The sequence below is a fragment of the Asterias rubens genome, unplaced genomic scaffold, assembly GCF_902459465.1.
Source record: "Asterias rubens unplaced genomic scaffold, eAstRub1.3, whole genome shotgun sequence".
NCBI classification, from domain to species: Eukaryota; Metazoa; Echinodermata; class Asteroidea; order Forcipulatida; family Asteriidae; genus Asterias; species Asterias rubens.
Genome location: NW_022985737.1, coordinates 26,463 through 52,499, shown reverse-complemented (window position 1 = coordinate 52,499; position 26,037 = coordinate 26,463). Strand labels below are relative to the sequence as shown.

The following is a 26,037-nucleotide window of genomic DNA, read 5'->3' as shown; positions in this document are numbered from 1 at the left end:
TTTTTTATTTTATGCATGTTGGGATACACCAAGTGAGAATTCTGCAGGTCTTTGACAATTTAAAGTGTTCAGTGCCTTTAAAGACACTGGACACTTTTGGTAATTGTCAAAGATCAGTCTTCTCACTTGGTGTATCTCAACATAAAATTATGCACAAAATAACGAACCTGTGAACATTTAAACTCATTTGGTCGTCGAAGTTGCGATATAATAATGGAAGAAAAACACACTGGTCACACGAAGTTGTGTGCTATCAGATACTTGATTTCGGGACCTCAATATGTAATTCTGTGGTCTCGAAATCAAATTCAAATATTTTAGTGGAAAACTGCTTCTTTCTCGAACACTACGTTAATTCATAGGGAGCCGTTTCTCACAATGTTTTATACTATCCACAGCTCCTCATTGCTTTTTACCAAGTAAGTTTTTATGCCAACAATTATTTTGAGTAATTACCAATAGTGTCCAGTGCCTTTAAAGACAGTGGACACTTTTGGTAATGTCATAGACCAGTCTTCTCACTTAGCGTATCTCAACATATGCATGAAATAACAAATCTGTGAAAATTTGAGCTCAATTGGTCATCCAAGTTGCGAGATAATAATGAAAGTACAAACACCCTGGTCACACGTTGTTGTATGCTTTCAGATGCTTGATTTATTGACCTCAAGTTCTAAATCTGAGGTCTCGAAATCAAATTCATGGAAAATTACTTCTTTCTCGAAAACTACGCCACTTCAGAGGGAGCTGTTTCTCACAATGCTTTATACTATCAACCTCTCCCCATTACTCGTAATCAAGTAAGGTTTATGATAAAAATTATTTTGAGCAATTACCAAATAGTGTCCACTGCCTTTAAAGTCATTGGCAGGCCAAGTAGTCTTCTGCCGAGTTGCAGTTACATGGGCGTAACTCTCGGATATCTCTTGGAAGTCACAAATTAAGATTCAATGACGCCTTTAGAAACAACAAATCCGCTGTTTAAGACAAACTGACAGTCCATCTTTCCGTTTGGAAGGGATGAGGGGAATTAAAAACATCAGTCCAACTGTCCTCAGGTAAGGGAGGTGATCCTTAAAAACACTTCCGTGACTGTACTTCAGGGTTGATTTAGTTTCTAGAGCAGGCTGTGTCGACGGGGCATCACAGAGGTAATTTAGGCCGGGTTTACATCGGTTTTAGCCCCTCCCCGTCTTCCCTCACGGGCCGATGAAAACATGGCTTAAAGGCACCGGACACGTTTGGTAATTGCCCAGGACCAAAATTATTATCACTTGGTGTATCCCAACATATGTATATTTTTAATTAAAAACCCGTTTAAAGTTGGGCTCAATCGGTTATTGACGTTGCAAAAAAATAGTGAAAGAAAAAACCACCCCCTTGTTGCACAATTGTCTGCTTTCAGATGCTTGATAAAAGGCTTCAGACTGCTAACGATAATTATTCCGAGTAATTAGCAATAGTGTCCAGTGCCTTTAAGAACACTCGAAAATACTCAGCAACTTTGAGATACAAGACTTTACCATTTGGACTACGGGGCTGGTATCGGGGATTCATCTCGGCAGTAAATTATTGACAAATTTTCTTTAAAATACATTCTTTCCATTATACTTGTGCATTATACATTATACAAGTTATACTTGTGAACGGCCATCCACTTTTTGATATCCGCTCATTTGAAGCCCGTTACAAAAAGGCACATTTTTCAAAAGATAACCGATTATATATAAACACTGCTCCTTTAAATGGTTTTGATACCTTTTGTATATCACATTTTTATGCCATGACATGAATTCATCTCACTGTGACTGAAGAGGTATGTAACATAATTTACGTATAGAAATTGTCAGCTTCATTAAGTCGTCAAGTTTTCGAGAACAAAAAGTGAACAATCACAGAGCGAGGTTTTCAGGAGAGTCGCGTAAATACCAGCACTGGTAAGTTGTACAAGTTAAAGTAACTTTCGAGAGATTGGTTTACTCAATTCTCAAAAACACCAGCACCTCAGCAAGTAATATTTATAGGGAAGCTTTCTACATCGATATCTTCAATATGTGGCCATTTGTGTTTTAGAGTCGTACAAAAAGAAACCTATACCCTTTAATATGAACTTGTACTCTGTAAAGATTGATCTTGATCGTCGTGTCAGCCCCACACATCGGAAAAGGGTGTCCCTAAAAGACATCCTTACTTTCCCGGGCCCAATCAAATGAGTTATCCAGGGTAGCTAAATAATATAGGAAACGAGTTAGTAATAGTGGCTGGCTACTTGATGGGACTCTCCCACCCAGAGCAGATTTGAAAAGGGAGACACATGATATGTCACTAGAGCAGAAGACTACATCATGGAGCTATAATTATACTAGAGGTTTTCTCGGTAAATTTAGGGGAAAAAAAGCAGCCAATTTAACCATCAAGCTATTCTAATTCGCGCGAAATCGAATGCTACTGAAAAGGGTCATTCGATTTCGTTTTATGATTGGTCAAGTTTAATGTTGCGTCATTCGATTTAACAAAATATTCATTCAATTTAGCAATTGATCAAAGCAGTATTCAAATTCACAGACGCTTTATGAGGCGTGTGTGTCACAAAAAAAGAATGTTGATTCGCTAAATTGAACAGAGTGCTAAAGGAATTTGTCTCGACTCAAAACGAAATTGAATGGCCAAATTCTAAATTTGAAACGCAGTAACAACTGGAGTGGCAAAACAGCTTTAGTTCAAACGCATGCAAATGAAATTGACTGCCAATTTGCCGAAGTTGACCGAGAAAACCTATACTAAATTGTTCTTATAAAGCACGCATACCCCAGATAACATTAGATCAATGCGCTGAGAAAAGACAAATCGAAAATAGTTGTCATTTTTAACTACAATTTTCATTTGCTCACTATGTTGTGTAATGATATAGCAAATGTTCTTGAAGTTATTTTCAAAACGTTAATATAGGTTTTTTCGGTCAAATTGGGCAAATGAGCAGTCAATTTAATTTTCATGCGTTCGAATTAAAGCTGTTTTGCTTTTCCAGTTGTTACTGCGTTTCAAATTCAGAATTCGGCCATTCAATTTCGTTTTGGGTCGAGTCAAATTCCTTAAGCACTCTGTTCAATTTAGCGTAGCGTCATTCTTTTTCGTGACACACACGCCTCAAGAAGCGTCTGCGAATTTGAATGCCGCTTTGATGAATTGTTAAATTGAATGATTATTTTGTTAATTCGAATGACGCAACATTACATTTGACTAATCCCAAAACGAAATCGAATGACCCTTTTGAGTAGCATTCGATTTTGCGCGAAATAGAATAGCTTGGTGGTTAACTTGGCTGCTTTTTTTCGGAAATTGACCGAGAAAACCTCTAGTACATTCTGTTTTTGTTTTTCATAAAGTATTTTTGGGAGAATAAGGTAGGAATCAGGTGCATAAACCCAACCGAAAAGAAAAGTGGTAGAATATTCTACCCCTTTGTGCTCACATCCAGCCGAAAAGAGCAAGGGTTATGTTTTTCATCCTTCACTGCTCAAACCAAGCGAAAAAGAGGAGAGGGTAGATTTGGTTATCCATTGAAACTCAAACATGACAAAATGTGCATGCGATTTATTGCTAACAAAGGCTTTTTAAGATTAGGGTACTTTTTGTAACACAGAACACAATGTCCACGCATTTACATTAAACTTCCACAGTTTGAAGATAATGATAGTAGAAGGCTTTACTTAAAATATTACTTGCTGAGGTGCAGTAGCTTTTGGAGAAATGAGTAAAACAATGTCACGAAAATACATTTTAAATGTTAAAATAATTTTCGTGACATGTTTAACCCATTTCTCAAAAATTACAGCACTTCATGAAGTGATAGGGGAAGCCTTCTACCATCATTATCTTCAAATCGTGTAAGTTTAATGTAAGGCTGTGGATGTTATCTTTTGTGTCTTACAAAAAGTACCCAGAACTTATCCATTTTTAAAATGTTACCCTAGAAAAGTTAGATTGGCGTTCACATCAAGCAGCCAAGGACACAGGCATATAAACAAAAACAGAAACCATTTAATTTTTTTCTTCTTTACACGTTAAAATTTATTTTAATTCATAATTTTGTTAAATTTTGCATTTTGCTCTTCATATTAAAATAATAAACATACTGTCGTAAAGACATGTGGGCCTGGTAATTGTCAAAGACCAGTCTTCTCTCTTGGTGTATCCCAAAATAAAAAATCTGTGAAAATGTGGGCTCAATTGGTTGTCTAAGTTGCACAACAAATAATGGTGACAGAAAAAAACACCGTTGTTGTACAAATTTTGTGTGATTTCATCTGCCGAATGAAATTTCATCTGGCTTCAGCTGAAGTGTTTTAATGTTTTAGTAAGAAAATACCTCTTTCTCATTACCTCGTTACTTCAGAGGGAGTCGTTTCTAACCTCCATTATACTATCAACAGCTCTCCTTTGCTCGTTACCAAGGTAGCTTTTATGCTAACATTTATTATTTAAATACATACCAAACGTGTATACAGTGTCTTTACAATTCTTAGTAAATAACGCATCAATATGTTTTCCTCTTCTTCTTCTTCTTCTTCTTCTTCTTCTTCTTCTTCGTCTCATTTTCTTTCATCTTCTAGTTTGACTTCGTATCTTTTGTGAAGGGGGGGGGGGGGGGCATGGTCCGTTTTCGTCCCCCTTGGATTGGATTCTAATCCCAATTATTTTTTATCCGGTTTTGTGTTTTGTCTTACTGCAAAATTGTATTGTGCTGCAACTTATTGTGTTCTCAACGTAATAATTACCCTGTAATGTTGTATACAATAACGAGTGGCTTCAAGTTTAATGCTATGAAAAAAAGATGTTATTTAAAAGTTAAACCAAAAAGTCTTCTTCTTCTACCTCTTCTTATTCTTCGTCTTTCTCTCCCCGTTCGGGGGGGGGGGTCTACGAATCAACGTTCCATGTTTAGGGTGGCAAGACGTTATACTATATTATTTAAAAGCTTGATACGAGCAAGCACAACGCATGTAAGAAAAACAGTCTTTTGAAGCCTGTGAGACCATCATATTCCCATCAGATTTAAAGATGACGTCATGGTGTAGAGAGTAAGAGAATTAACTTACAACCATAATATTCGTGAAAAGCGAACAAAATGTGAGGCAGATTTTTATGGCTCTTCTTACCGCGATTGTGTGCGCCTGCGGTCTGTAGAATCACACGATTTACATGGTGAGGTCACAAGCGCAGAATTCAGCGGTAATCAGCACCATACAATTGAGTCCTGTGCACACTTTAATCATAAAAGCATAGCTACAACCATTAAGCAAATACAAATTATGCTTAATAACAGAAACTGATTAGCAGCCAAAAATCCATAAAGTGTTGCAACTGGTGCCCCACTCATTTTGTACTTGGCAAAGAAATTGCTAAGCCGTATTTGCTGCTTAACGGCTATATGAAAATGGGCCCAGGTGATTCAGGTTGGCTTACTTGTTTTTTCACTGTCTGTCACATCTTTGGACCCCACTGCGAATCCCACCCCGGTCAGCGGTGTATGTAGATAAGGTTTTTACATCCCTACTGATCTTAATTGGCGACCATTAGCGAGCTCGTTATATATTAGTCGCCGGTGGAGGGCGCAACATCGACTGGCTTAGATGGACTGGACAAGTTTACGAATAATTTTTTTTCTCTTCGTCCGAGATACGGCTTAGGCCTCGTCTCCGGCTTCGAAAACACCGTACAAGTTAATTGTCATATGCCTTTTAGGAATTGGTGGCTACAGCTATGGCTAGGACTGCTGCAATGTGTGTTGCTAAAGGACGTCCTATACTTCAACGTATGATGACGCAGTAGCCATAGCCGCCAATTATGACGCGGCTTTTAATTCTGTCCGAAAGTTATCATGAATATTATGTCGTTCAGGGGAGGGAGATGGGTGCAGAGTCATCACTTACAGCCGCACGATCTTGCCGAGATACTGCTCACAATGTGCGTAGTGAAAGTGTTGTTCTGATTGCGTATGATGATGGACAGTGGGTCGAAGTAATCCACGGGCACACAGCACGGGGTCAGCTCCTTCTTAAGATCGGCGTCCGTCTCAATCAGGGCGCGGTCCCTCATCACGTTGGCGTGGAGCGTCTCGAAGTTGATGACGTGCATGCAGCTCCCCTTGCAGAAGTTGGCGAACATGGTGGTGGGTTGCTCCACTATGCCTTGGAGTACATCGGACATCTCCACCTGGAACCGATGCAGGCAGCAGGTGTCCGTGCCAGACTGGCAGATGTTGGAGTTCTGACGCCGTAAGCGTTTGCGTTTGCGGTTCACGTCGACTGCTACGGACAGGATTGGAAGCCGTTGATCGGCGAGTGAGATCGGCGGGAAGTTGGTCGGCTGAGCCTCCTGTGAGGATGATTCTTCGGCAGCGTTGGCTATCTGGAGACGGTGCACCAGTTGGGTCCAGTCGTTCCTCTCTCGGGGAAGCTCAAAATGGAACCAGCCTTCTCTTTTACTAACCACCTGGGGAAACAAAATCATAAAGAATGATTAAAATGTCATAATCGAAGGAATGCGAAAGGGACCATATCTATAATTAAAACTAATTATTAAGTCTTGCATGCCAGAGGCTTGCCATCCTACAAGTAAAAAAAACCAAAAAAACAAAACAGGTTGAATGGCTTTCTATCTTTATTTTATAACACAATGATTACAAATTGGACAGGGGCAGCTGTCGAGGGTATACAAAAGTATAAAAACTGTCATCTTAAGATTTGTTAAAACCAGACCTCTGCTTTTGACTGCACCCGAACAAAGACATCGACTAAATAGGGATACCGCCAACTTCAGGGCTACATACATCAGCATCCCCTAATGGTCTGGAGGTCGCAGGTTTGAGTCCCCTGGAGTCAATTGTTTTCTATTCAATTCTATTCTGTTGGACACTATTGGAAGTTACTTAAAGTAATTGTTAACTAAAAACGTAATTGGTAAAGAGCAATTGTGAAAACAGCTCCCTCTGATAATGAACCATTTAACGTAGCTTTAAGAAAGAGGTAATTGTTTTCTCACTGAAATAATAAAACATTTCTGGCCGGAAGCCTTTTATTATGCATCTGAAAGCACACAAAATGTGCGCAACATGGGTGGTTTTTATGTGCATAATGTTGGGATACACCAAGTGAGAATACTGGTATGTGACAATTACCAAAGCCACAAAGTGTTATTACCAATATCTCTTCATTGTTCGTTACCGAAGTTTATATGCTAACAAATAATTGAGTAATTACCAATAGTGTCCAGTTTTTCGTAATAATACCTTTGTAGCGAGTTCCTTCCGTAAAATGCCGCCCTCACCGACCGTTAACAGCATGACGGTGATCTGTCTGAGAGCGCTTCGGTTCCCTTCTTCAGCTGTCATGTAAAGCCACAGATTGACTGATTTGATCTGCTTGCCGATGGTGTCTTTGACGAGACTGAACTTGAAGCAGTAACCAAAACCTGAACAGTTGTTCTCTGGAAAGAACGAGAGACGACGAAGTTGGTTAGTTTATGTTGAATAAAAATTAATGTTTTTTAGACTGACTTGCAAACCGAAGTGAATTTTACTGTTTATGTGTACCGTTTACTGTTTTGAACAGCCACTTTGAAGCAGTACTGCGGTATTATAGCAACATCACATGACGTCAAAGTATTGCCTTGTTGACGCACGCCGCCAACGGCAGAAACGTTTATAGTTTTTCAAATTATTGAGTGTGTGCCTAATTTGTTGGTCGATAACTACGAAAAATTGTGTGCAAATGTCAGAATTACATTTAAATAATACACGCACACAATTATTAACAAGTTGAAATAGCGTTCCCATTCCAAAAACAAAATCGCTCAACAGGTATATACAGCTGTATACAAGAAAGGTAATGAAATAAGGTACGTGCTTCGCTCGGCCCCAGCGGCCATTCTATCCAGGACTGCTGGGATGGGCTAATCAGCTTGCACAGATTCTTGTTCAGGAAGTTCTTGTATAGAAATATGGCGCAGTGTGAGTGTGATGCATGATGGGACTGCGCATTATTAAACCAATGTGCGTGCATGATACGTTTGCCCATCCCAGCGCCTTTGGTTAAAGCAAGGCGCTGGGGACGAGCGAAGGTACGTGCTTGTTTTTGAAACCACTAGTCCTGTTGGGGATGGTGGAAATATCATAACAATTACGAAGGGTAACGACCATGACTCTCAAGTCTGGTAGGCGTGAGGAGGTCTTTTGTGCAAGGATTGTCAACAAACCCATCAGCACAACTAAATTTAGTTTAAAGGCACTGGGCACCTTTGGTAATTGTCAAAGACCAGTGTTCTCACTTGGTGTATCCCAACATATGCATAAAGTGACAAATCTGTGAAATTTGGACTCAGTTGGTCATCGTTGCAAAAGAATAATGAAAGAAAAACACCCTCGTTGTGCTTTCAGATGCCTGAAGTGCCATAGTTTTTGAGAAAGAAAGTAATTTTCCACGAATTTGATTTCGAGACCTCAGATTTAGAACTTGAGGTCTCGAAATCAACCATGTAAACACACACAACTTCGTGTGACAATGGTGTTTTTTTCTTTCATTATTATCTCGCAACTTCGATGACCGATTGAGCTCAAATTTTCACAGGTTAGTTAGTTTATGCATATGTTGAGATACGCCAACTGTGGAGGCTAGCCTTTGACAATTACCAATAGTGTCCACTGCCTTTAACCCCACGGGCAAACCCCTACCCTCTGATCACAAGCTCACCCCTCTCACCCAATCCACTCCTCAAACCTTCCCATTTGCAAATAATTTATTCACGAACTCACAAATCCATTCCGCAACGTCCCCCACCCCCGTCACCATGCCAGTGGCCTATATTTATTGGGGTTCGCCACCCATGGTTCATATTAAATACACAAGACATCACATGAACTAACTTATTTCAACATATTTTAAATAAACAAAGAGAACATAATCCCACTCGCCAAGAGGCGGATTCAGGAGGTCACGTGTGTGTGTAGGGGTGGGAATGCCGAGAGGCAATGGATGGGGGGGGGGGGTAGGCGTGCAACCATGGGACAGGAGGGGAAAACTGCCAAAATTCGGCAAAACAGTAATTCGGGCGACTTGGATAAAAAGAAGACTTATACTTAAGTTTTCATAGATCTACATATTCTGGCCAATCACCCCTCTGCCATCTTAAAGGCAACGGATTCACCTCCGGCAATTGCCAAAGGCCAGTATTCTCACTTAGTGTATTCCAACATATACATAACAACCCTGTGAGATTTAAAGTCAGTGGACACTATTGGTAATTACTCAAAATAATTATTGGAATAAAACCTTTCTTGGTGACTAGTAATGGGGAGAGGTTGATGGTATAAAACATTGTGAGAAACGGCTCCCTCTGAAGTGCCATAGTTTTCGAGAGAGAAGTAATTTTCCGCGAATTTGATTTCGAGACCTCAGATTTAGAACTTGAGGTCTCGAAATCAACCATCTAAACGCACACAACTTCGTGTGACAAGGGTGGGTTTTTTCTTTTATTATTATCTCGCAAGTTCGATGACCGTTTGAGCTCAAATTTTCACAGGTTTGTTATTTTATGTTTATGTTGAGATACACCACGTGAGAAGACTGGTCTTTGACAACTACCAAATAGTGTCCACTGCCTTTAAGTAAACAAAACTACATGTGGATTGAAACAAACAGGGAGATTTATACAATACGTACAAATTGGACACTGGACACTAAAAGGCTTCAGGCCAGAAGTATTTTAATAATTGAGTAAGAAATTACCTTTTTCTCAAAAACTGCGTAACTTCAGAGGGAGCCGTTTCTCACAAGGTTTTACACTATCAACAGCTCTCCATTGCTCGTTACCAAGTAAGTTGTTATGCTAACAATTATTTTGAGTCAAAATTGCATAATCTTACATTGTTTTGAGTAAAATTAGGCCTACCAATAGTTGTCAAGTACCATTCAAAAACAGAAATATTCGTGCAGTTACTTTTACTTCGGTTTTACCTTTTTCTGCAGAAGCCAAGACTTCGGTCATTCCACTCTCGGGGGGCTGATACACAGGGAGGTCCCTCTGGGGTGTTCCGTGTTCCAACAGTCGCTTCTTCAGTGCCGGTGGGAGACTCCGAGGGGGTTTAGCTTCAGACTTGGGCGGCAGACTCGTCAGTCCAAGCTTCACCATCAGTTGTTGCCTCAGAATCATAATTCGGATGTTTCGCTCCCGGGCTGTGAGCCCGTCGATGACTTCTTCTTCTTCCTCGGTGGGTTGACCGGTCTCTTGGGGAGGGTAGCTGGGTGTGGCATCGGGGTCTTCTTCGCTCTGTTTGTACTGTGATGTTGACGGGGAGGAGGAGTTGGGTGTATGCCTTATTGTAGACGACGGGAATTCACCCGTGTCTGGACTTGGGGCAGCAGCTTGGTAGGCATTAAGGGGACTGAAGGGGTCCGATGGTGTTCCTTCTTCGACTCTGATATACCCAGATGGGCTCACAGTTGAGCCGAGTGTATGAGTTCGGGAGAGCGTCAGAGTCAGAAGAAATGTCATTAGCGTGCCGGCGGTTTCCATGGGATTCATTGTGGTTTGGGGCTGCGGTTTGGACTGACCACACTCAAATCATGAAAGCCGTATACCACCACACTGCACCCAGCTATACTCCCCTCTACGAACACTTTCATGTGTTTTTCTTTTATAGTTTACCACCTCAAATAAACAAAATTAACTATTTTGCAAATCGGCGGATTGCCAAGGCTGAAAAACAAAACGGACGGGGATCGTGAGGAATTCTTGATGAACGAAGTTCTTTTGTTTTTTTTGAGAAACTGTCACGCCCACAGAGTCACCGGCAAGTGTTTTATACCTGCAACTACATCACTGGTTTCAGAACTCGTGAATCTAGTATACAGCGGACACCAGTCACTTGTCAAACATGATTGATTGCCTCTATGATTTTTGTATCCCCCTCCACTATGTTTTTGTAATAGACATCGCACCACCTTAGCTTGAGGGGTATGTAATGTCTGTCATCATTTAGACGGGACGTGATGGCCCCTGTCAAAGCATTTAAAGGGAAGGTATATATTTGACACTCTTAAACTTAAATGGCAATACAAACCTTTGGTTTAGCAAGGTCGATCAAAGGTGGTTGTTAGCATAACAACTTACTTCTTAACGAGCATTGGAGAGCTGTTGATAGTATAAAACATTGTGAGAAACGACCCCCTCTGAAGTAACGTAGTTTTTGAGAAAGAAGTAATTTCTGACTCAAATGTCAAAAGGCCTGAAGCCTTTGACTAAGCATCTGAAAGAACAGCAAATTGTGCAACGAGTTTTTTTTTTTATTGTTTATTACTCTCTTGCAACTTCGATGTCCAATTGAGTCCAAATGTTCACAGGATTGCTATTTCATGCATATGCTTGGATACACCAAGTAAAAAAATGGTCTTTGACAATTTACCAGAGGTGCCCAATGCCTTTAACAGCCTAAAGATGTCAGTTTTATGCCTTATAATTTGAATGTGAAAAAAGTTACTGTCAGTAACGCTTCTCACTTTGTCGTATTCCTATTATGGATTATTCTTCCTGCGTGGACACCACCACTGCGGATTTTCGGTGATATCTCAAAACGCACCAACGTTTGAATCGAAATGCTCATAACGTCAGTTGTCTTGAATAAATCTACATTTATTCCACATTTATTCCTAAAACACAAGGTATACTTTTCCTTTAAAAAGTAAACTCAAGACCCCGTTCGTGACACAAAATTGTTATACTAATCTTCTTGGAAATGAAATCAGATCAAATTATTATCAGTTGCTGACATGTGTTTACTTCGTGTTTTTTTGTTGTACTTTTTTATTTATCTATTCATTTTATTTGTTTTAAATCTTTAGTCTGGCAATAAATAAAAGGTAATAAATTACGGGCTGTCAAGGGAGTGCAAAGGTATACAAACTATTATCAAAAGATGTGTGTGTTTTGATGAGTGGAATATGAATAAACAGCTAACTAAGGTTCTACAAAATTAGTGTCCATTTTATCTATAAATCTAAAAGTCGGCCCGACCCGAGAGGGCGCTGTTCGTGACGTCAATCGAGGCGCAATATTTGAAGAGAAAATGAGTAGTCTGGCCCCGTACACTTTGTCTGGATACCTGATCGGTATGATGCCTACGTACAGAACTACGGTCACGGAGCAGACTGCAGGCACTGTATGGCTGCTTTGCGGACGGTCCACCCAGATTACCCAGCACAAGCTAAAAACATGCCCTCAAAGTTGACACAATACCCGATTTTTTTCACGTTAGGCAAATGCTCCTTAAGGTTCGTTACGTCTATCAGGTACCTTCTTCGACTTCCCACTAGCTGGAAAATTGTATGGATGGCGTCATGTTTTAGAAAAGAACTTTTCTCTTCATGTCAAAATGTGTTGTGTATTCCGAATTCTCGAAGCACGACGGCTCGTAGTGTTTGCTGCACTAAGCGCTGAAAATACGTCAGATCGGACCACTTTGCAAAGTGACCCAATCTTTAGTTGTTTTACACCTGGTTGACATTGCCGGAAAAATGCAAGAAAAAAACTTTTGTTTCTAAACGTTTAAACTCACGAGTAGGACTTTCATGTACTTGCACGTGTGTTCGATGTTCGATCGAGGCAAAGTCTGCCTCGATTGACGTCACAAAAGGGGTAGGGGGAGTCACCCCAAAACAACCTTATCTATTTTTTAACCATATAAATCGTTACAAACAATCTCTCAAAAAATTATTTTAATATTCATAAACATATACTCTAATGTTTGAAGAAGAAAACAAATATTATTTCCATGTGACTTTATTCTTCACCTCTTTGTTATTGTGTATTATTTATTTTTGTTTTAATTTCTACCAATATAGGCCCTATCCGTTGATCTATATTACCATTTTATCTATCCATCTGTCTATCTGTTTTTCTCTATTTCTTTCGTAAATGTTTAAATATAATGACTATAAGTGTTATATTAACTCGCTGTCGTCGTTGATGTTGTTTTGTTTTTGTTGTTTATGTGTTTGTGGGGTTTTTCTTGTTGGTGGGGTCATCGTTATTGTTGTTTTATTTTGTGCGCGCGTGTTTTTGTTTTGTGTTTTTTATTTTATTTTTTATTATTACTTATTTTGTGTGAGTGTTTTTTTTTTTTTTTGTGTGTTTTTGAGCAAATGTTCGTCTCCAATGTTTCTTTATGTTGAGAGGCCTTTATTACAGTACTTAGGACGACCAGTATTCCATGGACGTGACTCAGGGGTTAACAAAATGGAGGTCGCGGTTCGACCAATTGGCAAATGTTTTAATCTTTTAAGCACACTCGGGATGAGCCAGAACTACTATGTAAAACACAATTTAACACATTGATGCAGATAGTGGTTGGAACATTTTCAAGGACGCAATATCAGGGGAAATGTGAGATTACACTGCAAAATTTGGGGTGCCAACAATGGGTTTTGTCAGATTTAGATACCAAAATAAGAATCAACATTAACTTCATAGTGTGTTAGAATAACACAATTAACGTAATTAATTTGGCAATAGTGTTATCATAACACAACACGGTGTACGTATTCGTTTAAGGGTGTACATTATGTGACAACACCCAAGATAAGAGTGGGACGTTAAGAGAGAAAGAAAGAACATTAAAGGAACGCGTTGCCTTGGATCGGTCGAGTTGGTCTTTGAAAGGGTTTGACACCGTTTGTTATGAAATGCTTATGGATAGATAGATAATTTAAAATTAAAATTAAATAATCCACACAAACATGGCTTGAAATTGCACGGTTTTCCTTTTACGTCGCGAAGAAACACGGTCGGCCATTTTGTGGAGCCAAAATTTTGACTCCATAAAATGGCCGACCGTCTTATAAGCACAGGTGCAAGTTCGCGTGTCACGCCCATGTTTCAAAACTTTGTACTGGTCATAAACAAAGGTTTATACACACCCACGTGACGTGCTCTTCACCAATAGGAATAGCGAAACTGTCTGAGGTATTTATGAATACTTATTTAATCACAGATAAGGGCATGTTCAAATCAACCCCGAGAACGAGATTCGATTGTTATTGACCCATTGGGTTGAACACGACAGAGGTCATAAGTTGACCCGACCTTCTTTTGCTAGTGTTTTTGTATCTACAAAATAGGCCAATATCTCTCACAACTCTTCAGTCTCCTGACCATGACTAGAGCAAACTAGTCGAAACGTTGAGACCGACACTCTGCGATAGTAGAATATAAAGCGAGACAACTTCTCAAAAGAACACTATCTGACCAGCAAGTATACACATATGGTGACTAGAGCAAACTAGTCGAAACGTTGAGACCGACACTCTGCGGTAGTAGAATATAAAGCGAGACAACTTCTCAAAAGAACATTATCTGGCCAGCAAGTATACACACATGGTGTTACCATAAACCTAATACTTATTGATACCTCACCATGCAATTCCTAAATTCCCATATATTCCTACTTCACTGATCACATATTTCATAAGTAACCAAATGCAATAGGTTACAAAATGAACAATACATTCAAACCAACAAAAGATAAATGGAAATGAAGTCGTGAAGAAAAATGTTTGGGTTTTGTCAAGCACTTCCTTTAAATACCCCCATTACAGCTTCACTCACCCCACCATGAGATGTTCCATATAAACAAAACTTAACAAACAAAGAATGAGAATCCATGGATAATGTAATTGACATAAGTAAACACTAAGAGGTTATATAGCGGTAACCAATAAATAATAGTCGTTGTAGTGGTGTCTTACATAGTGCATATTATAATCTGTCACCCTGTGGTGATCAAGGCGCTTTCAACATACAGTATTTTCCTGTGCTTGTAGTATGGGACCTACTCATTTTACTTTTACATAGCACCATGTAATGGTTTACAAGGTAATGTGGCGCAATATGCAGCAAATAAAACCAGTAACACTGGGGCAAACCCCTTATGTTCGATAAGTCCACCGTGTTATTTTACTCGACAAATTAACCCTTCCCGAAAATATGCTAATTACATTCATTAAATAATAATACTAATAATTAATATATCCGATTTATATAGCGCCTAATATAGGTTTTCTCTGTCAATTTCGGAAAATGAGCAGCCAATTTAACCACCAGCTTATTCTATTTGGCACGAAATTGAATGCTACTGAAAAGGGTCATTCGATTTCGTTTTAAGACTAGTCAAATGTACTTTTACGTTATTCTAATTAACAAAATAATCATTCAATTTAACAATTCATCAAAGCAGCATTCAAATTCACAGACGCTTCTTGAGGCGTGTGTGTCACGAAAAAGAATGACGATACGCTTAATTGAACAGAGTGCTAAAGGAATTTGACTCGACTCAAAACGAAATTGAATGGCCGAATTCTGAATTTGAAACGCAGAAACAACTGGAGAGGCAAACAGTTTTAATTTGAATGCGTGCGTCACCGCCGCCATTATACAAAACAACCTCGTATCCAGGGGTGATTGATCTCGCTGCGCCATTTTTTTTTTTTTATTAAAGCATGCCATGTAGCCTGAACATCTGACGTCACACATCGAGACGACCGAAAGTAAGCTTTCCATAATATCCGTGTTTTGATTGGTCCGACGTGATGTTTGTCAGCTGCGCCGACATCACATATAACACCAATCAAAACACAGGTATGAAAAGCTTACGTCACTGCACAATGAAATCACTGTATCAAAGCAAAACACTGGTTCTGAAAAGCAGCGATATTATTGGAAACGGAGAACATTATAATTACAGAACCATGTACATCCATATTATGATGTTTTATATGTGAACGTGTGCCCATGATGTGACTGCAAATGAATGCTGGATGGGTCGACGCATAGAGTTATAATTAACTCTATGGGTCGACTGCACATCCGTACCACGTGACCGGCAGCCTCGAGGTCACTGTGACTTCAGATGTCCATGCGTCCAATCTATGGCCCTTTTCGAAACAATGGCTTCGGCTTTGGATTCGGCTTAAGGCTCCGTCCTCTCGTCTGAAGCCCTGAGCACGTACGCAGAGCCGAAACAGTGGTTTCGAAAAGGGCCTAATGTTTCCCCATGTTACCAACCAGTAGTGTAGTGAACACGCGCTATGTGCAGCTTATTTAATTACTTTGCAAGATTTATACGGTAACTGAGATGAAAGATGGTCAGTCGGCCCAGAACTGGCAAAGTGAAGTGAATGACGTTTTAAACACCCAAATAAAGGGAAAATACCTCGGGGTGTGCCCCTCCCCTGGATCCAATTTCCCCGACTAACGCCTCCAAACTTTTAATTTGGAACATAATATTATCTTCATTTAACCGATCGTTTGTGATTTAGGATATCTGGTGAAGCAAGAAAATAAATTGAAACGTACCGTGTCTTCCATACGCATAACTCCCCAGTGTTGATGGCTGGGTCAACAAAGTGTGGGTTCGTATCCTGGTAAAGATTCTTGTGTTCTTAGGCAAGACGCTTGTGATGGTCGCGTTTTCTTCCAACCCTCTGGGATCACATGAAACATACAAAACACATTCAGGCGTAACAATTCTGTGTTCATTACGTTGCTACAGTGTAAAATGGTCGCCGAATCTCCAACTCAAAAGGGACCAACTGCTCTGTATGCATTCGACCAGTGTTTGAGAGCCACAGTGGCCGCCACACACGCCTCTGGACGGCAGTAGGTGTGTTCACAATGGGTTTTATACTGCTTACAATAGTATTCAATTACGTAATAAAACATTCCAACTGGGGAGATTTGGTTTACAACAATCAATGCATATTGTTAATCACGCACTTTGTCATATATTTGACATGACCTGAGGCGTAACCTAACAGACTCGATACGTTACTTGTGACGTAACCCTACATATTTAAGACTCTACTTGTGACGTAAAACAACAGACTTGAATATTTAATTGTTGCGTAACCCCATTCGGACTTGAGACTTTTCTTGAGATTTGGCTCCATCGAATATTGCAAAGACATCTGTAGTTGACGTAAATGTATATGAATATAGGTTTTTCACAGAACTAGATATGTTCCCCCTTTACACTTAACACCTGTAAAATGCGTTCTTTCTGCATGTGACTTCACATGCACTTTTCAGCTTGTTTAGAAGCTAATGATTTTATCGTCCTTGTGGAACGAGGTTTGATACAAGTATTTGAAAAAAAATTGCAGTCTCACGACTTTACCAGTTACAGCCACTAAATTCCGTGATTTATCATACGAAATCAATCAGTGTCATGTAATCTGCAAAACCATTTTTCCACGGACGAAGTGGCTGCAAATCACGGATATCTCTCCAACACATGTTGTTTTTGTTGTTGAGCTACCAAAAAGGAACAACAGTCAACACCTTTATCACAGCTGTCGTATCAGAAGAAAAAACAGTCAGTCGCGAGCGAGCGAGACAAACCTCTAAAAACACCTTACCCTAGAGACCAGTCAATCACCGTAAAACGATTCAAGGTTCAACAGCCGATATTATTCTGTCTCGTAAAAAAAATGGGGGTTTATCCCTGTAATTTGTTGTCGTCGCTTGTCGATGTCTGAATTTATGAAAGGTTTTTTTCTTCGTTCGTCTCTCTGCTAGTCTTTGCTTGTCCCGGACCTCAGGTCGGCAGAGTGCTATAGAGGGCGCTTTTCCTTCTACCAATGCCGCATGCCGAGCCCTTGCTCCTCATGATGCCAAGTGGCCAACATTAATTTACAAAAGAGTGCGTAATCTCGTTGACCCTCATTTGTGTCAATTCATCACAAACTGAACAGCTCAACCATAATTATTTCATTGGACATATTTTCTCTAGAACTACATTTGGCGCTTGATATGTGGCATGGTGTAACACCACACCTCTCCCCTCCTATACTTAATCATCAGAAATTAGGAAAAGAACAATGATCAAAGTAGGGTAACATTTTGAGAGCATGGTGTAGGACAAGCATCACAACAAGAAAGTGGCGTTCTTGCTGTCTGGGAAGATGAAGTTCTCCCCACAAAGGGCATACTTTTTATTCCGGGACAGGCACTGAACCAAAATATATTCTTATCAAAGATTCTAGTTTATTAAAAAAAAAACTGTTTCGTCTCATTGTAAGGTGGTTAACCATAATTGCTTCTCTGCACATTGGAGTACTTCTTCCTCTCATTGAGCAACCCCTCATTTGCTGCTCATCAAAGGAAACAATCACGAAACAATAGTAGTGTACTTTATTATCTGGCAGAGGTTTTGGGGTACGGGGGGGGGGGGGGGCTAGGTGGCATGGGGATATGGGGGAGGCTTACCTGGTATGCATCCGGCATCCCAGTTGTCCAATCTTCTGGCCCGAGAGTTCTCCGTGGTCAATCTGAAGATAAACAATAGCGGCGTTGTGATGACAGAACAAAACAACAAAAATCAGCTGCAAAAGCCTATTACAATCCGAATTCCACGGAGGCCATATTCCGGGACAAAAGGAGTTCCGGCAAAAACAACCCCGGATCTTTGACAGGTGTTGACAGCAATAGCCGGATTGCGTCATAAACACAATTTCGTGAGCCTTTCGTCATTGGACACATAACTGGTATGATATATTACGGACCTTGATGTGGGGAGAGTGAGAGCTTTTGCATCGCCCCGTGGATGCAGATTTGTCAGAAACATCTTTTGGTATTTTAACAGGGTATTGTAATCTCAAAGTGGCTTCAACAAGGAATGTACTTCTGAATTGTTTCGTTGAAGTGTAACATACCAGCAACACGCATTCTTGTTGGAACGCATGATATCAAGCATAACAAGCTGCACCCTTTACTTGTCTAGACTTTCCTTGATATAAAACAACCCGGGATGTTTTATTTTATCGCTCTTTTGATGTTGTGCAATATAAGTTTCTGAAGTGGTTCTCGGGCCCCAGCTTATCCAAGAATTGTATCGACTCTTTCAAAAATGGCGGCGAATCCAGCCGACTTCATTCGAGTTGTCCATATCTGGGGTTAGACTTGTTTCCAAGTCTTTGGTTGACGTCTGCGCGCTCTCAGCGGTGTTGTTAAGAAATAACCAGGTTCCAGTCGCAGCAATGATACAGGTATATAGTAATTTGGCTGGTTACCCTAATTCTTTTAATGTGTACTTTGACATAATTTTATTCCTCATATTATGCAAAAATAACCCCCAATGGAACAATAATAAAATGAAATATTCTTTAAAATTCCTCAGTTTCATAGGGGAGGAAAACATTGTGTGCGGGGGGGGGGGGGGGGGCACCACAATTTCCAACACTTTGCATCACAATTTCTCAAGCACGATGGACGTACGTACATGCCATCGGCGCCATTTCTGAAATCCGATGAGGAAGACAACTTGGACTTGTTCTTTTCTTTAGTGGCACTGGACACTTTTGGTATCGACTCAAAACAAATATGTTAGCGTATAAAAACTTACTCGGTAATGATAGTATAAAACATTATAGGAAATGACTCCATCTGCTGTAACGTAGCTTTTGAGAAAGGGGTCATTTCTCTGATTGAAATTGAAAGCGCACAAATAATGTGCTACAAGGGTGTGTTTTTCTTTCATCTCTTGCAACTTCGATGACCAATTGAGCCAGAATCTTCATAGGTTTGTGCATATGTTGAGATACACCATGGATACACCAAGTGAGACGAATGATCTTTGACAATAACCAAACGTGTCCAGGCCACGATTTCACAAAGAGTTAGGACTCGTCTTATCTTAAGTTAGGACGAGTCATCTTAAGGTCTTCATGCTACAGTGCAAGGTTGGGACACGAGTAATGAAAAGACATAATGAAAATACATCAGTGATTATCTACACGTAGCACGAACGGGGGCGAATCCAGGGGGCGCAGCCAGGGTGGGGGTGGGGTGGAGGCGTTCACGATCCACGATCACCACCGTATTGCGTAAGAGACTGCTCTCTTGACCCCACATTCAAGTTATTCCACGTCTGTGCTCAGCAGACGTTCATGATACCAGAGGGACCATGCTCCAATTCCATAACGACTGCTATATCAATCCACGCTCCAATTTTGGGAATGGTACCCGATGTTATTTGACACATTGTACTTGCTCTACAAGAATGTTGTCTAGGTTGCTCTCAGTTGCGCAACCAAACATTTTTATTTTGTTTCATCGGCAAGCGCAAGGAAAGACATAAGTTGTATTTTTATTATTATCAATTTTTTATATTAACTAATAGGAGGGGGGGTATGTCCTCTATGCAATACTATCCAGAGGACATTGTTGCGTATGCAATATTGTCCGCCAGACGGTTTTGCATATGCAATCGTGTCCGCCCGGACGCTGCAGCATAGTGCAATGGTGTCCACCCGGACACATTTGCATATGCAGTTGTGTCCGCCCCCGTGCAAAACCGTCCTTGCAGTAAGTTAAACGCCCTTGGTCGCCGGAAAACGTTCGCCATTTTGTTTACAAGAAAGTGCATGTCATGAATGACAAGGGAAATGTTCGGCGGATGGGTATTCGCTGCGATCATAAAATACGCGCACATACATGTAAAGTCGATGTACGTCCACCGGCCGGTTTTTGCATAGCCCCGGACACGATTGCATAATATGCAAGAGTGTCCGGAGCGGACAGTATTGCATGGCGGACACAATTGCATCTGACAGGGGCCTTACCGGTATTCAAGGAGGCATTCATTTGTGCATTTCCTCGATCACATTTGGGAGCACAAGGGGGATTCTGGCCGGGGCTTCAGCACCCCTCCCCCCTGCCTCCCATCTGGTTGCACCCATGTTACTGTCGTTGGACCGTTGGAGGAGCTGGACCGGACACCGTTTCTTGAACGGAAAACATTCCATGAGTGTTGGACACAAGTTTAACGGAACCGTATTGCCGGCACATGAACAAAACAACAATTATCGTGTACGTAAATGGTAATAACGTACACGATAATCTATAACCGTGATCGTGTTGCATGTTAAGTACAATATAACAAAGATTAAAAAAATTATATAGCGGCAATCCGCTTCCGTAGAACAAAACATGCCAGGATTCGAACCTGGAATCCCCTGATTCGAAGTCAGATGCCTTATCCGTTGGGCCACAGGGCCGTTGAAGAAAACACACACACAGAAGGGAATTCTTTTTAAGGGAAGGGAATGGTGGTTTTGGTTAAAACCAAACGTACGACCCTGCCGGGATTCGAACCTAGAATCCCCTGATTAGTAGTCAGATGCCTTATCCGTTGGGCCACAGGACCGGTGAAGGAAACACATACAGAGAAGGGAATTTTCTTTTAGGGAACGGAAATGGGTTTTGATCAAAACAATATATACGACCCTGCCAGGATTCGAACCTGGAATCCCCTGATTCGTAGTCAGATGCCTTATCCGTTGGGCCACATGGCCGGTGAAGGAAACACATACAGATAAAGGAATTCTCTTTTAGGGAACGGAAACGGGTTTTGATCCAAAAAAAACATACGACCCTGCCAGGATTCGAACCTGGAATCCCCTGATTCGAAGTCAGATGCCTTATCCGTTGGGCCACAGGGCCGTTGAAGGAAACACGCACAGAGAAAGGAATTCTCTTTTAGAGAAGGGAATGAGCTTTTAATTAAAAACAAAACATACGACCCTGCCAGGATTCGAACCTGGAATCCCCTGATTCGTAGTCAGATGCCTTATCCGTTGGGTCACAGGGCCGTTGAAGGAAACACGCACAGAGAAAGGAATTCTCTTTTAGAGAAGGGAATGAGCTTTTAATTAAAAACAAAACATACGACCATGCCAGGATTCGAACCTGGAATCCCCTGATTCGTAGTCAGATACCTTATCCGTTGGGCCACAGGGCCGTTGAAGGAAACACAAACAGATTAGGGAATTCTCTTTTAGAGAAGGGAATGAACTTTTAATTAAAAACAAAACATACGACCCTGCCAGGATTCGAACCTGGAATCCCCTGATTCGTAGTCAGATGCCTTATCCGTTGGGCCAAAGGGCCGTTGAGGGAAACACATACAGGGAAAGGAATTCTCTTTTAGAGAAGGGAATGAGCTTTTAATTAAAAACAAAACATACGACCCTGCCGGGATTCGAACCTGGAATCCCCTGATTCGTAGTCAGATGCCTTATCCGTTGGGCCACAGGGCCGGTGAAGAAAACACATACAGAGAAGGGAATTCTCTTTTAGGGAACGGAAATAGGTTTTGATAAAAACCATATATACGACCCTGCCAGGATTCGAACCTGGAATCCCCTGATTCGTAGTCAGATGCCTTATCCGTTGGGCCACAGGGCCGGTGAAGGAAACACATACAGAGAAAGGAATTCTCTTTTAGGGAACGGAAATAGGTTTTGATCAAAACCATATATACGACCCTGCCAGGATTCGAACCTGGAATCCCCTGATTCGTAGTCAGATGCCTTATCCGTTGGGCCACAGGGCCGTTGAAGAAAACACATACAGAGAAAGGAATTCTCTTTTAGAGAAGGGAATGAGCTTTTTATTAAAAACAAAACATACGACCCTGTCAGGATTCGAACCTGGAATCCCCTGATTCGTTGTTTAGATGCCTTATCCGTTGGGCCACAGGGCCGTTGAAGGAAACACGCACAGAGAAAGGAATTCTCTTTTAGAGAAGGGAATGAGCTTTTAATTAAAAACAAAACATACGACCCTGCCAGGATTCGAACCTGGAATCCCCTGATTCGTAGTCAGATGCCTTATCCGTTGGGCCAAAGGGCAGTTGAGGGAAACACATACAGGGAAAGGAATTCTCTTTTAGAGAAGGGAATGAGCTTTTCACTAAAAAGAAAACATACGACCCTGCCAGGATTCGAACCTGGAATCCCCTGATTCGTAGTCAGATGCCTTATCCGTTGGGCCACAGGGCCGCTGAAGGCAACACAAACAGATTAGGGAATTCTCTTTTAGAGAAGGGAATGAGCTTTTCACTAAAAAGTAACCATACGACCCTGCCAGGATTCGAACCTGGAATCCCCTGATTCGAAGTCAGATGCCTTATCCGTTGGGCCACAGGGCCGTTGAAGGAAACACGCACAGAGAAAGGAATTCTCTTTTAGAGAAGGGAATGAGCTTTTAATTAAAAACAAAACATACGACCCTGCCAGGATTCGAACCTGGAATCCCCTGATTCGTAGTCAGATGCCTTATCCGTTGGGTTACAGGGCCGTTGAAGGAAACACGCACAGAGAAAGGAATTCTCTTTTAGAGAAGGGAATGAACTTTTAATTAAAAACAAAACATACGACCCTGCCAGGATTCGAACCTGGAATCCCCTGATTCGTAGTCAGATGCCTTATCCGTTGGGCCACAGGGCCGTTGAAGGAAACACGCACAGAGAAAGGAATTCTCTTTTATAGAAGGGAATGAGCTTTTAATTAAAAACAAAACATACGACCCTGCCAAAATTCGAACCTGGAATCCCCAGATTCGTAGTCAGATGCCTTATCCGTTGGGCCACAGGGCCGTTGAAGGCAACACATACAGAGAAGGGAATTCTCTTTTAGAGAAGGGAATGAGCTTTTCACTAAAAAGAAAACATACGACCCTGCCAGGATTCGAACCTGGAATCCCCTGATTCGTAGTCAGATGCCTTATCCGTTGGGCCACAGGGCCGGTGAAGGACAACACATACAGAGAAGGGAATTCTCTTTTAGGGAACGGAAATGGGTTTTGATCAAAACAAAATATAAGACCCTGCCAGGATTCGAACCTGGAATCCCCTGATTCGTAGTCAAATGCCTTGTCCGTTGGGCCACAGGGCCGGTGAAGGAAACACATACAGAGAAGGGAATTCTCTTTTAGGGAACGGAAATGGGTTTTGATCAAAACAAGATATACGACCCTGCCAGGATTCGAATCTGGAATCCCCTGATTCGTAGTCAGATGCCTTATCCGTTGGGCCACATGGCCGGTGAAGGAAACACATACAGAGAAAGGAATTCTCTTTTAGGGAACGGAAACAGGTTTTGATCAAAACAAAACATACGACCCTGCCAGGATTCGAACCTGGAATCCCCTGATTCGTAGTCAGATGCCTTATCCGTTGGGCCACAGGGCCGGTGAAGGAAACACATACAGAGAAAGGAATGCCCTCTTTTAGGGAACGGAAACGGGTTTTGATCAAAACAAAACATACGACCCTGCCAGGATTCGAACCTGAAATCCCCTGATTCGTAGTCAGATGCCTTATCCGTTGGGCCACAGGGCCGTTGAAGAAAACACATACAGAGAAAGGAATTCTCGTTTAGAGAAGGGAATGAGCTTTTTATTAAAAACAAAACATACGACCCTGCCAGGATTCGAACCTGGAATCCCCTGATTCGTTGTTTAGGTGCCTTATCCGTTGGGCCACAGGGCCGTTGAAGAAAACTCATACAGAGAAGGGAATTCTCTTTTAGAGAAGGGAATGAGCTTTTCACTAAAAAGAAAACATACGACACTGCCAGGATTCGAACCTGGAATCCCCTGATTCGTAGTCAGATGCCTTATCCGTTGGGCCACAGGGCCGTTGAAGGAAACACGCACAGAGAAAGGAATTCTCTTTAAGAGAAGGGAATGAGTTTTTAATTAAAAACAAAACATACGACCCTGCCAGGATTCGAACCTGGAATCCCCTGATTCGTAGTCAGATGCCTTATCCGTTGGGCCACAGGGCCGTTGAAGAAAACACATACAGAGAAGGGAATTCTCTTTTAGGGAACGGAAATGGGTTTTGATCAAAACAAAACATACGACCCTGCCAGGATTCGAACCTGGAATCCCCTGATTCGTAGTCAGATGCCTTATCCGTTGGGCCACAGGGCCGTTGAAAGAAACACATACAGAGACAGGAATTCTCTTTTAGAGAAGGAAATGAACTTTTAACTAAAAACAAAACATAAGACCCTGCCAGGATTCGAACCTGGAATCCCCTGATTCGTTGTAAGATGCCTTATCCGTTGGGCCACATGGTCGTTGAAGGAAACACATACAGAGAAAGGAAATTTCGTTTAGGGTAAAGAACTTGGTTTTAATTAAAAACAAAACATACGACCCTGCCAGGATTCGAACCTGGAATCCCCTGATTCGAAGTCAGATGCCTTATCCGTTGGGCCACAGGGCCGCTGAAGGAAACACATACAGAGAAGGGAATTCTCTTTTAGAGAAGGGATTGAGCTTTTCACTAAAAACAAAACATACGACCCTGCCAGGATTCGAACCTGGAATCCCCTGATTCGAAGTCAGATGCCTTATCCGTTGGGCCACAGGGCCGCTGAAGGAAACACATATAGAGAAGGGAACTCTCTATTAGAGAATAGAATGAGCTTTTTATTAAAAACAAAACATACGACCCTGCCAGGATTCGAACCTGGAATCCCCTGATTCGAAGTCATATGCCTTATCCGTTGGGCCACAGGGCCGTTGAAGGAAACACGCACAGAGAAAGGAATTCTCTTTTAGAGAAGGGAATGAGCTTTTAATTAAAAACAAAACATACGACCCTGCCAGGATTCGAACCTGGAATCCCTTGATTCGTAGTCAGATGCCTTATCCGTTGGGCCACAGGGCCGTTGAAGGCAACACAAACAGATTAGGGAATTTTCTTTTAGAAAAGGGAATGAGCTTTTCTTTAAAAAGAAAACATACGACCCTGCCAGGATTCGAACCTGGAATCCCCTGATTCGTAGTCAGATGCCTTATCCGTTGGGCCACAGGGCCGTTGAAGGAAACACGCACAGAGAAAGGAATTCTCTTTTATAGAAGGGAATGAGCTTTTAATTAAAAACAGAACATACGACCCTGCCAAAATTCGAACCTGGAATCCCCTGATTCGTAGTCAGATGCCTTATCCGTTGGGCCACAGGGCCGTTGAAGGCAACACATACAGAGAAGGGAATTCTCTTTTAGAGAAGGGAATGAGCTTTTCACTAAAAAGAAAACATACGACCCTGCCAGGATTCGAACCTGGAATCCCCTGATTCGTAGTCAGATGCCTTATCCGTTGGGCCACAGGGCCGGTGAAGGACAACACATACA

The 26,037-nt window shown here is 41.4% G+C and overlaps 1 protein-coding gene and 29 non-coding genes across 30 annotated transcripts; all 30 read right to left on the bottom strand.

Moving 5' to 3' along the window:
- Positions 1-4,636: 4,636 nt before the first annotated feature.
- Positions 4,637-10,778, bottom strand: LOC117306508. Its single transcript, XM_033791062.1, has 3 exons — positions 10,014-10,778; positions 7,292-7,488; positions 4,637-6,495 (listed from the first exon to the last, which is right to left on the bottom strand). The coding sequence occupies exons 1-3, from the start codon at positions 10,579-10,581 to the stop codon at positions 5,926-5,928; spliced, it is 1,335 nt and encodes a 444-aa protein (XP_033646953.1). The 5' UTR covers positions 10,582-10,778; the 3' UTR covers positions 4,637-5,925.
- Positions 10,779-21,180: 10,402 nt separating this feature from the next.
- Positions 21,181-21,253, bottom strand: Trnas-acu. Its single transcript has one exon. It is a non-coding gene; the product is annotated as a tRNA-Ser (tRNA).
- A 75-nt stretch (positions 21,254-21,328) lies between these two features.
- Positions 21,329-21,401, bottom strand: Trnar-acg. Its single transcript has one exon. It is a non-coding gene; the product is annotated as a tRNA-Arg (tRNA).
- Positions 21,402-21,476: 75 nt separating this feature from the next.
- Positions 21,477-21,549, bottom strand: Trnar-ucg. The gene has a single exon. It is a non-coding gene; the product is annotated as a tRNA-Arg (tRNA).
- A 76-nt stretch (positions 21,550-21,625) lies between these two features.
- Positions 21,626-21,698, bottom strand: Trnar-acg. Its single transcript has one exon. It is a non-coding gene; the product is annotated as a tRNA-Arg (tRNA).
- Positions 21,699-21,774: 76 nt separating this feature from the next.
- Trnar-acg lies at positions 21,775-21,847 on the bottom strand. The gene has a single exon. It is a non-coding gene; the product is annotated as a tRNA-Arg (tRNA).
- Positions 21,848-21,923: 76 nt separating this feature from the next.
- Trnar-acg lies at positions 21,924-21,996 on the bottom strand. Its single transcript has one exon. It is a non-coding gene; the product is annotated as a tRNA-Arg (tRNA).
- A 76-nt stretch (positions 21,997-22,072) lies between these two features.
- Trnar-acg lies at positions 22,073-22,145 on the bottom strand. The gene has a single exon. It is a non-coding gene; the product is annotated as a tRNA-Arg (tRNA).
- A 75-nt stretch (positions 22,146-22,220) lies between these two features.
- On the bottom strand, positions 22,221-22,293 carry Trnar-acg. The gene has a single exon. It is a non-coding gene; the product is annotated as a tRNA-Arg (tRNA).
- Positions 22,294-22,368: 75 nt separating this feature from the next.
- Positions 22,369-22,441, bottom strand: Trnar-acg. The gene has a single exon. It is a non-coding gene; the product is annotated as a tRNA-Arg (tRNA).
- Positions 22,442-22,667: 226 nt separating this feature from the next.
- Positions 22,668-22,740, bottom strand: Trnar-acg. The gene has a single exon. It is a non-coding gene; the product is annotated as a tRNA-Arg (tRNA).
- Positions 22,741-22,816: 76 nt separating this feature from the next.
- Positions 22,817-22,889, bottom strand: Trnar-acg. Its single transcript has one exon. It is a non-coding gene; the product is annotated as a tRNA-Arg (tRNA).
- Positions 22,890-22,965: 76 nt separating this feature from the next.
- Positions 22,966-23,038, bottom strand: Trnar-ucg. The gene has a single exon. It is a non-coding gene; the product is annotated as a tRNA-Arg (tRNA).
- Positions 23,039-23,114: 76 nt separating this feature from the next.
- On the bottom strand, positions 23,115-23,187 carry Trnar-acg. The gene has a single exon. It is a non-coding gene; the product is annotated as a tRNA-Arg (tRNA).
- A 76-nt stretch (positions 23,188-23,263) lies between these two features.
- Trnar-acg lies at positions 23,264-23,336 on the bottom strand. Its single transcript has one exon. It is a non-coding gene; the product is annotated as a tRNA-Arg (tRNA).
- Positions 23,337-23,561: 225 nt separating this feature from the next.
- On the bottom strand, positions 23,562-23,634 carry Trnar-acg. Its single transcript has one exon. It is a non-coding gene; the product is annotated as a tRNA-Arg (tRNA).
- Positions 23,635-23,710: 76 nt separating this feature from the next.
- On the bottom strand, positions 23,711-23,783 carry Trnar-acg. Its single transcript has one exon. It is a non-coding gene; the product is annotated as a tRNA-Arg (tRNA).
- Positions 23,784-23,858: 75 nt separating this feature from the next.
- On the bottom strand, positions 23,859-23,931 carry Trnar-acg. Its single transcript has one exon. It is a non-coding gene; the product is annotated as a tRNA-Arg (tRNA).
- A 75-nt stretch (positions 23,932-24,006) lies between these two features.
- Trnar-acg lies at positions 24,007-24,079 on the bottom strand. Its single transcript has one exon. It is a non-coding gene; the product is annotated as a tRNA-Arg (tRNA).
- Positions 24,080-24,156: 77 nt separating this feature from the next.
- Positions 24,157-24,229, bottom strand: Trnar-acg. The gene has a single exon. It is a non-coding gene; the product is annotated as a tRNA-Arg (tRNA).
- Positions 24,230-24,455: 226 nt separating this feature from the next.
- On the bottom strand, positions 24,456-24,528 carry Trnar-acg. Its single transcript has one exon. It is a non-coding gene; the product is annotated as a tRNA-Arg (tRNA).
- A 76-nt stretch (positions 24,529-24,604) lies between these two features.
- Trnar-acg lies at positions 24,605-24,677 on the bottom strand. The gene has a single exon. It is a non-coding gene; the product is annotated as a tRNA-Arg (tRNA).
- Positions 24,678-24,752: 75 nt separating this feature from the next.
- Positions 24,753-24,825, bottom strand: Trnar-acg. The gene has a single exon. It is a non-coding gene; the product is annotated as a tRNA-Arg (tRNA).
- A 225-nt stretch (positions 24,826-25,050) lies between these two features.
- On the bottom strand, positions 25,051-25,123 carry Trnar-ucg. The gene has a single exon. It is a non-coding gene; the product is annotated as a tRNA-Arg (tRNA).
- A 76-nt stretch (positions 25,124-25,199) lies between these two features.
- Positions 25,200-25,272, bottom strand: Trnar-ucg. The gene has a single exon. It is a non-coding gene; the product is annotated as a tRNA-Arg (tRNA).
- Positions 25,273-25,348: 76 nt separating this feature from the next.
- On the bottom strand, positions 25,349-25,421 carry Trnar-ucg. Its single transcript has one exon. It is a non-coding gene; the product is annotated as a tRNA-Arg (tRNA).
- A 76-nt stretch (positions 25,422-25,497) lies between these two features.
- Positions 25,498-25,570, bottom strand: Trnar-acg. Its single transcript has one exon. It is a non-coding gene; the product is annotated as a tRNA-Arg (tRNA).
- Positions 25,571-25,646: 76 nt separating this feature from the next.
- On the bottom strand, positions 25,647-25,719 carry Trnar-acg. Its single transcript has one exon. It is a non-coding gene; the product is annotated as a tRNA-Arg (tRNA).
- Positions 25,720-25,795: 76 nt separating this feature from the next.
- Positions 25,796-25,868, bottom strand: Trnar-acg. Its single transcript has one exon. It is a non-coding gene; the product is annotated as a tRNA-Arg (tRNA).
- A 76-nt stretch (positions 25,869-25,944) lies between these two features.
- Positions 25,945-26,017, bottom strand: Trnar-acg. The gene has a single exon. It is a non-coding gene; the product is annotated as a tRNA-Arg (tRNA).
- Positions 26,018-26,037: the final 20 nt, after the last annotated feature.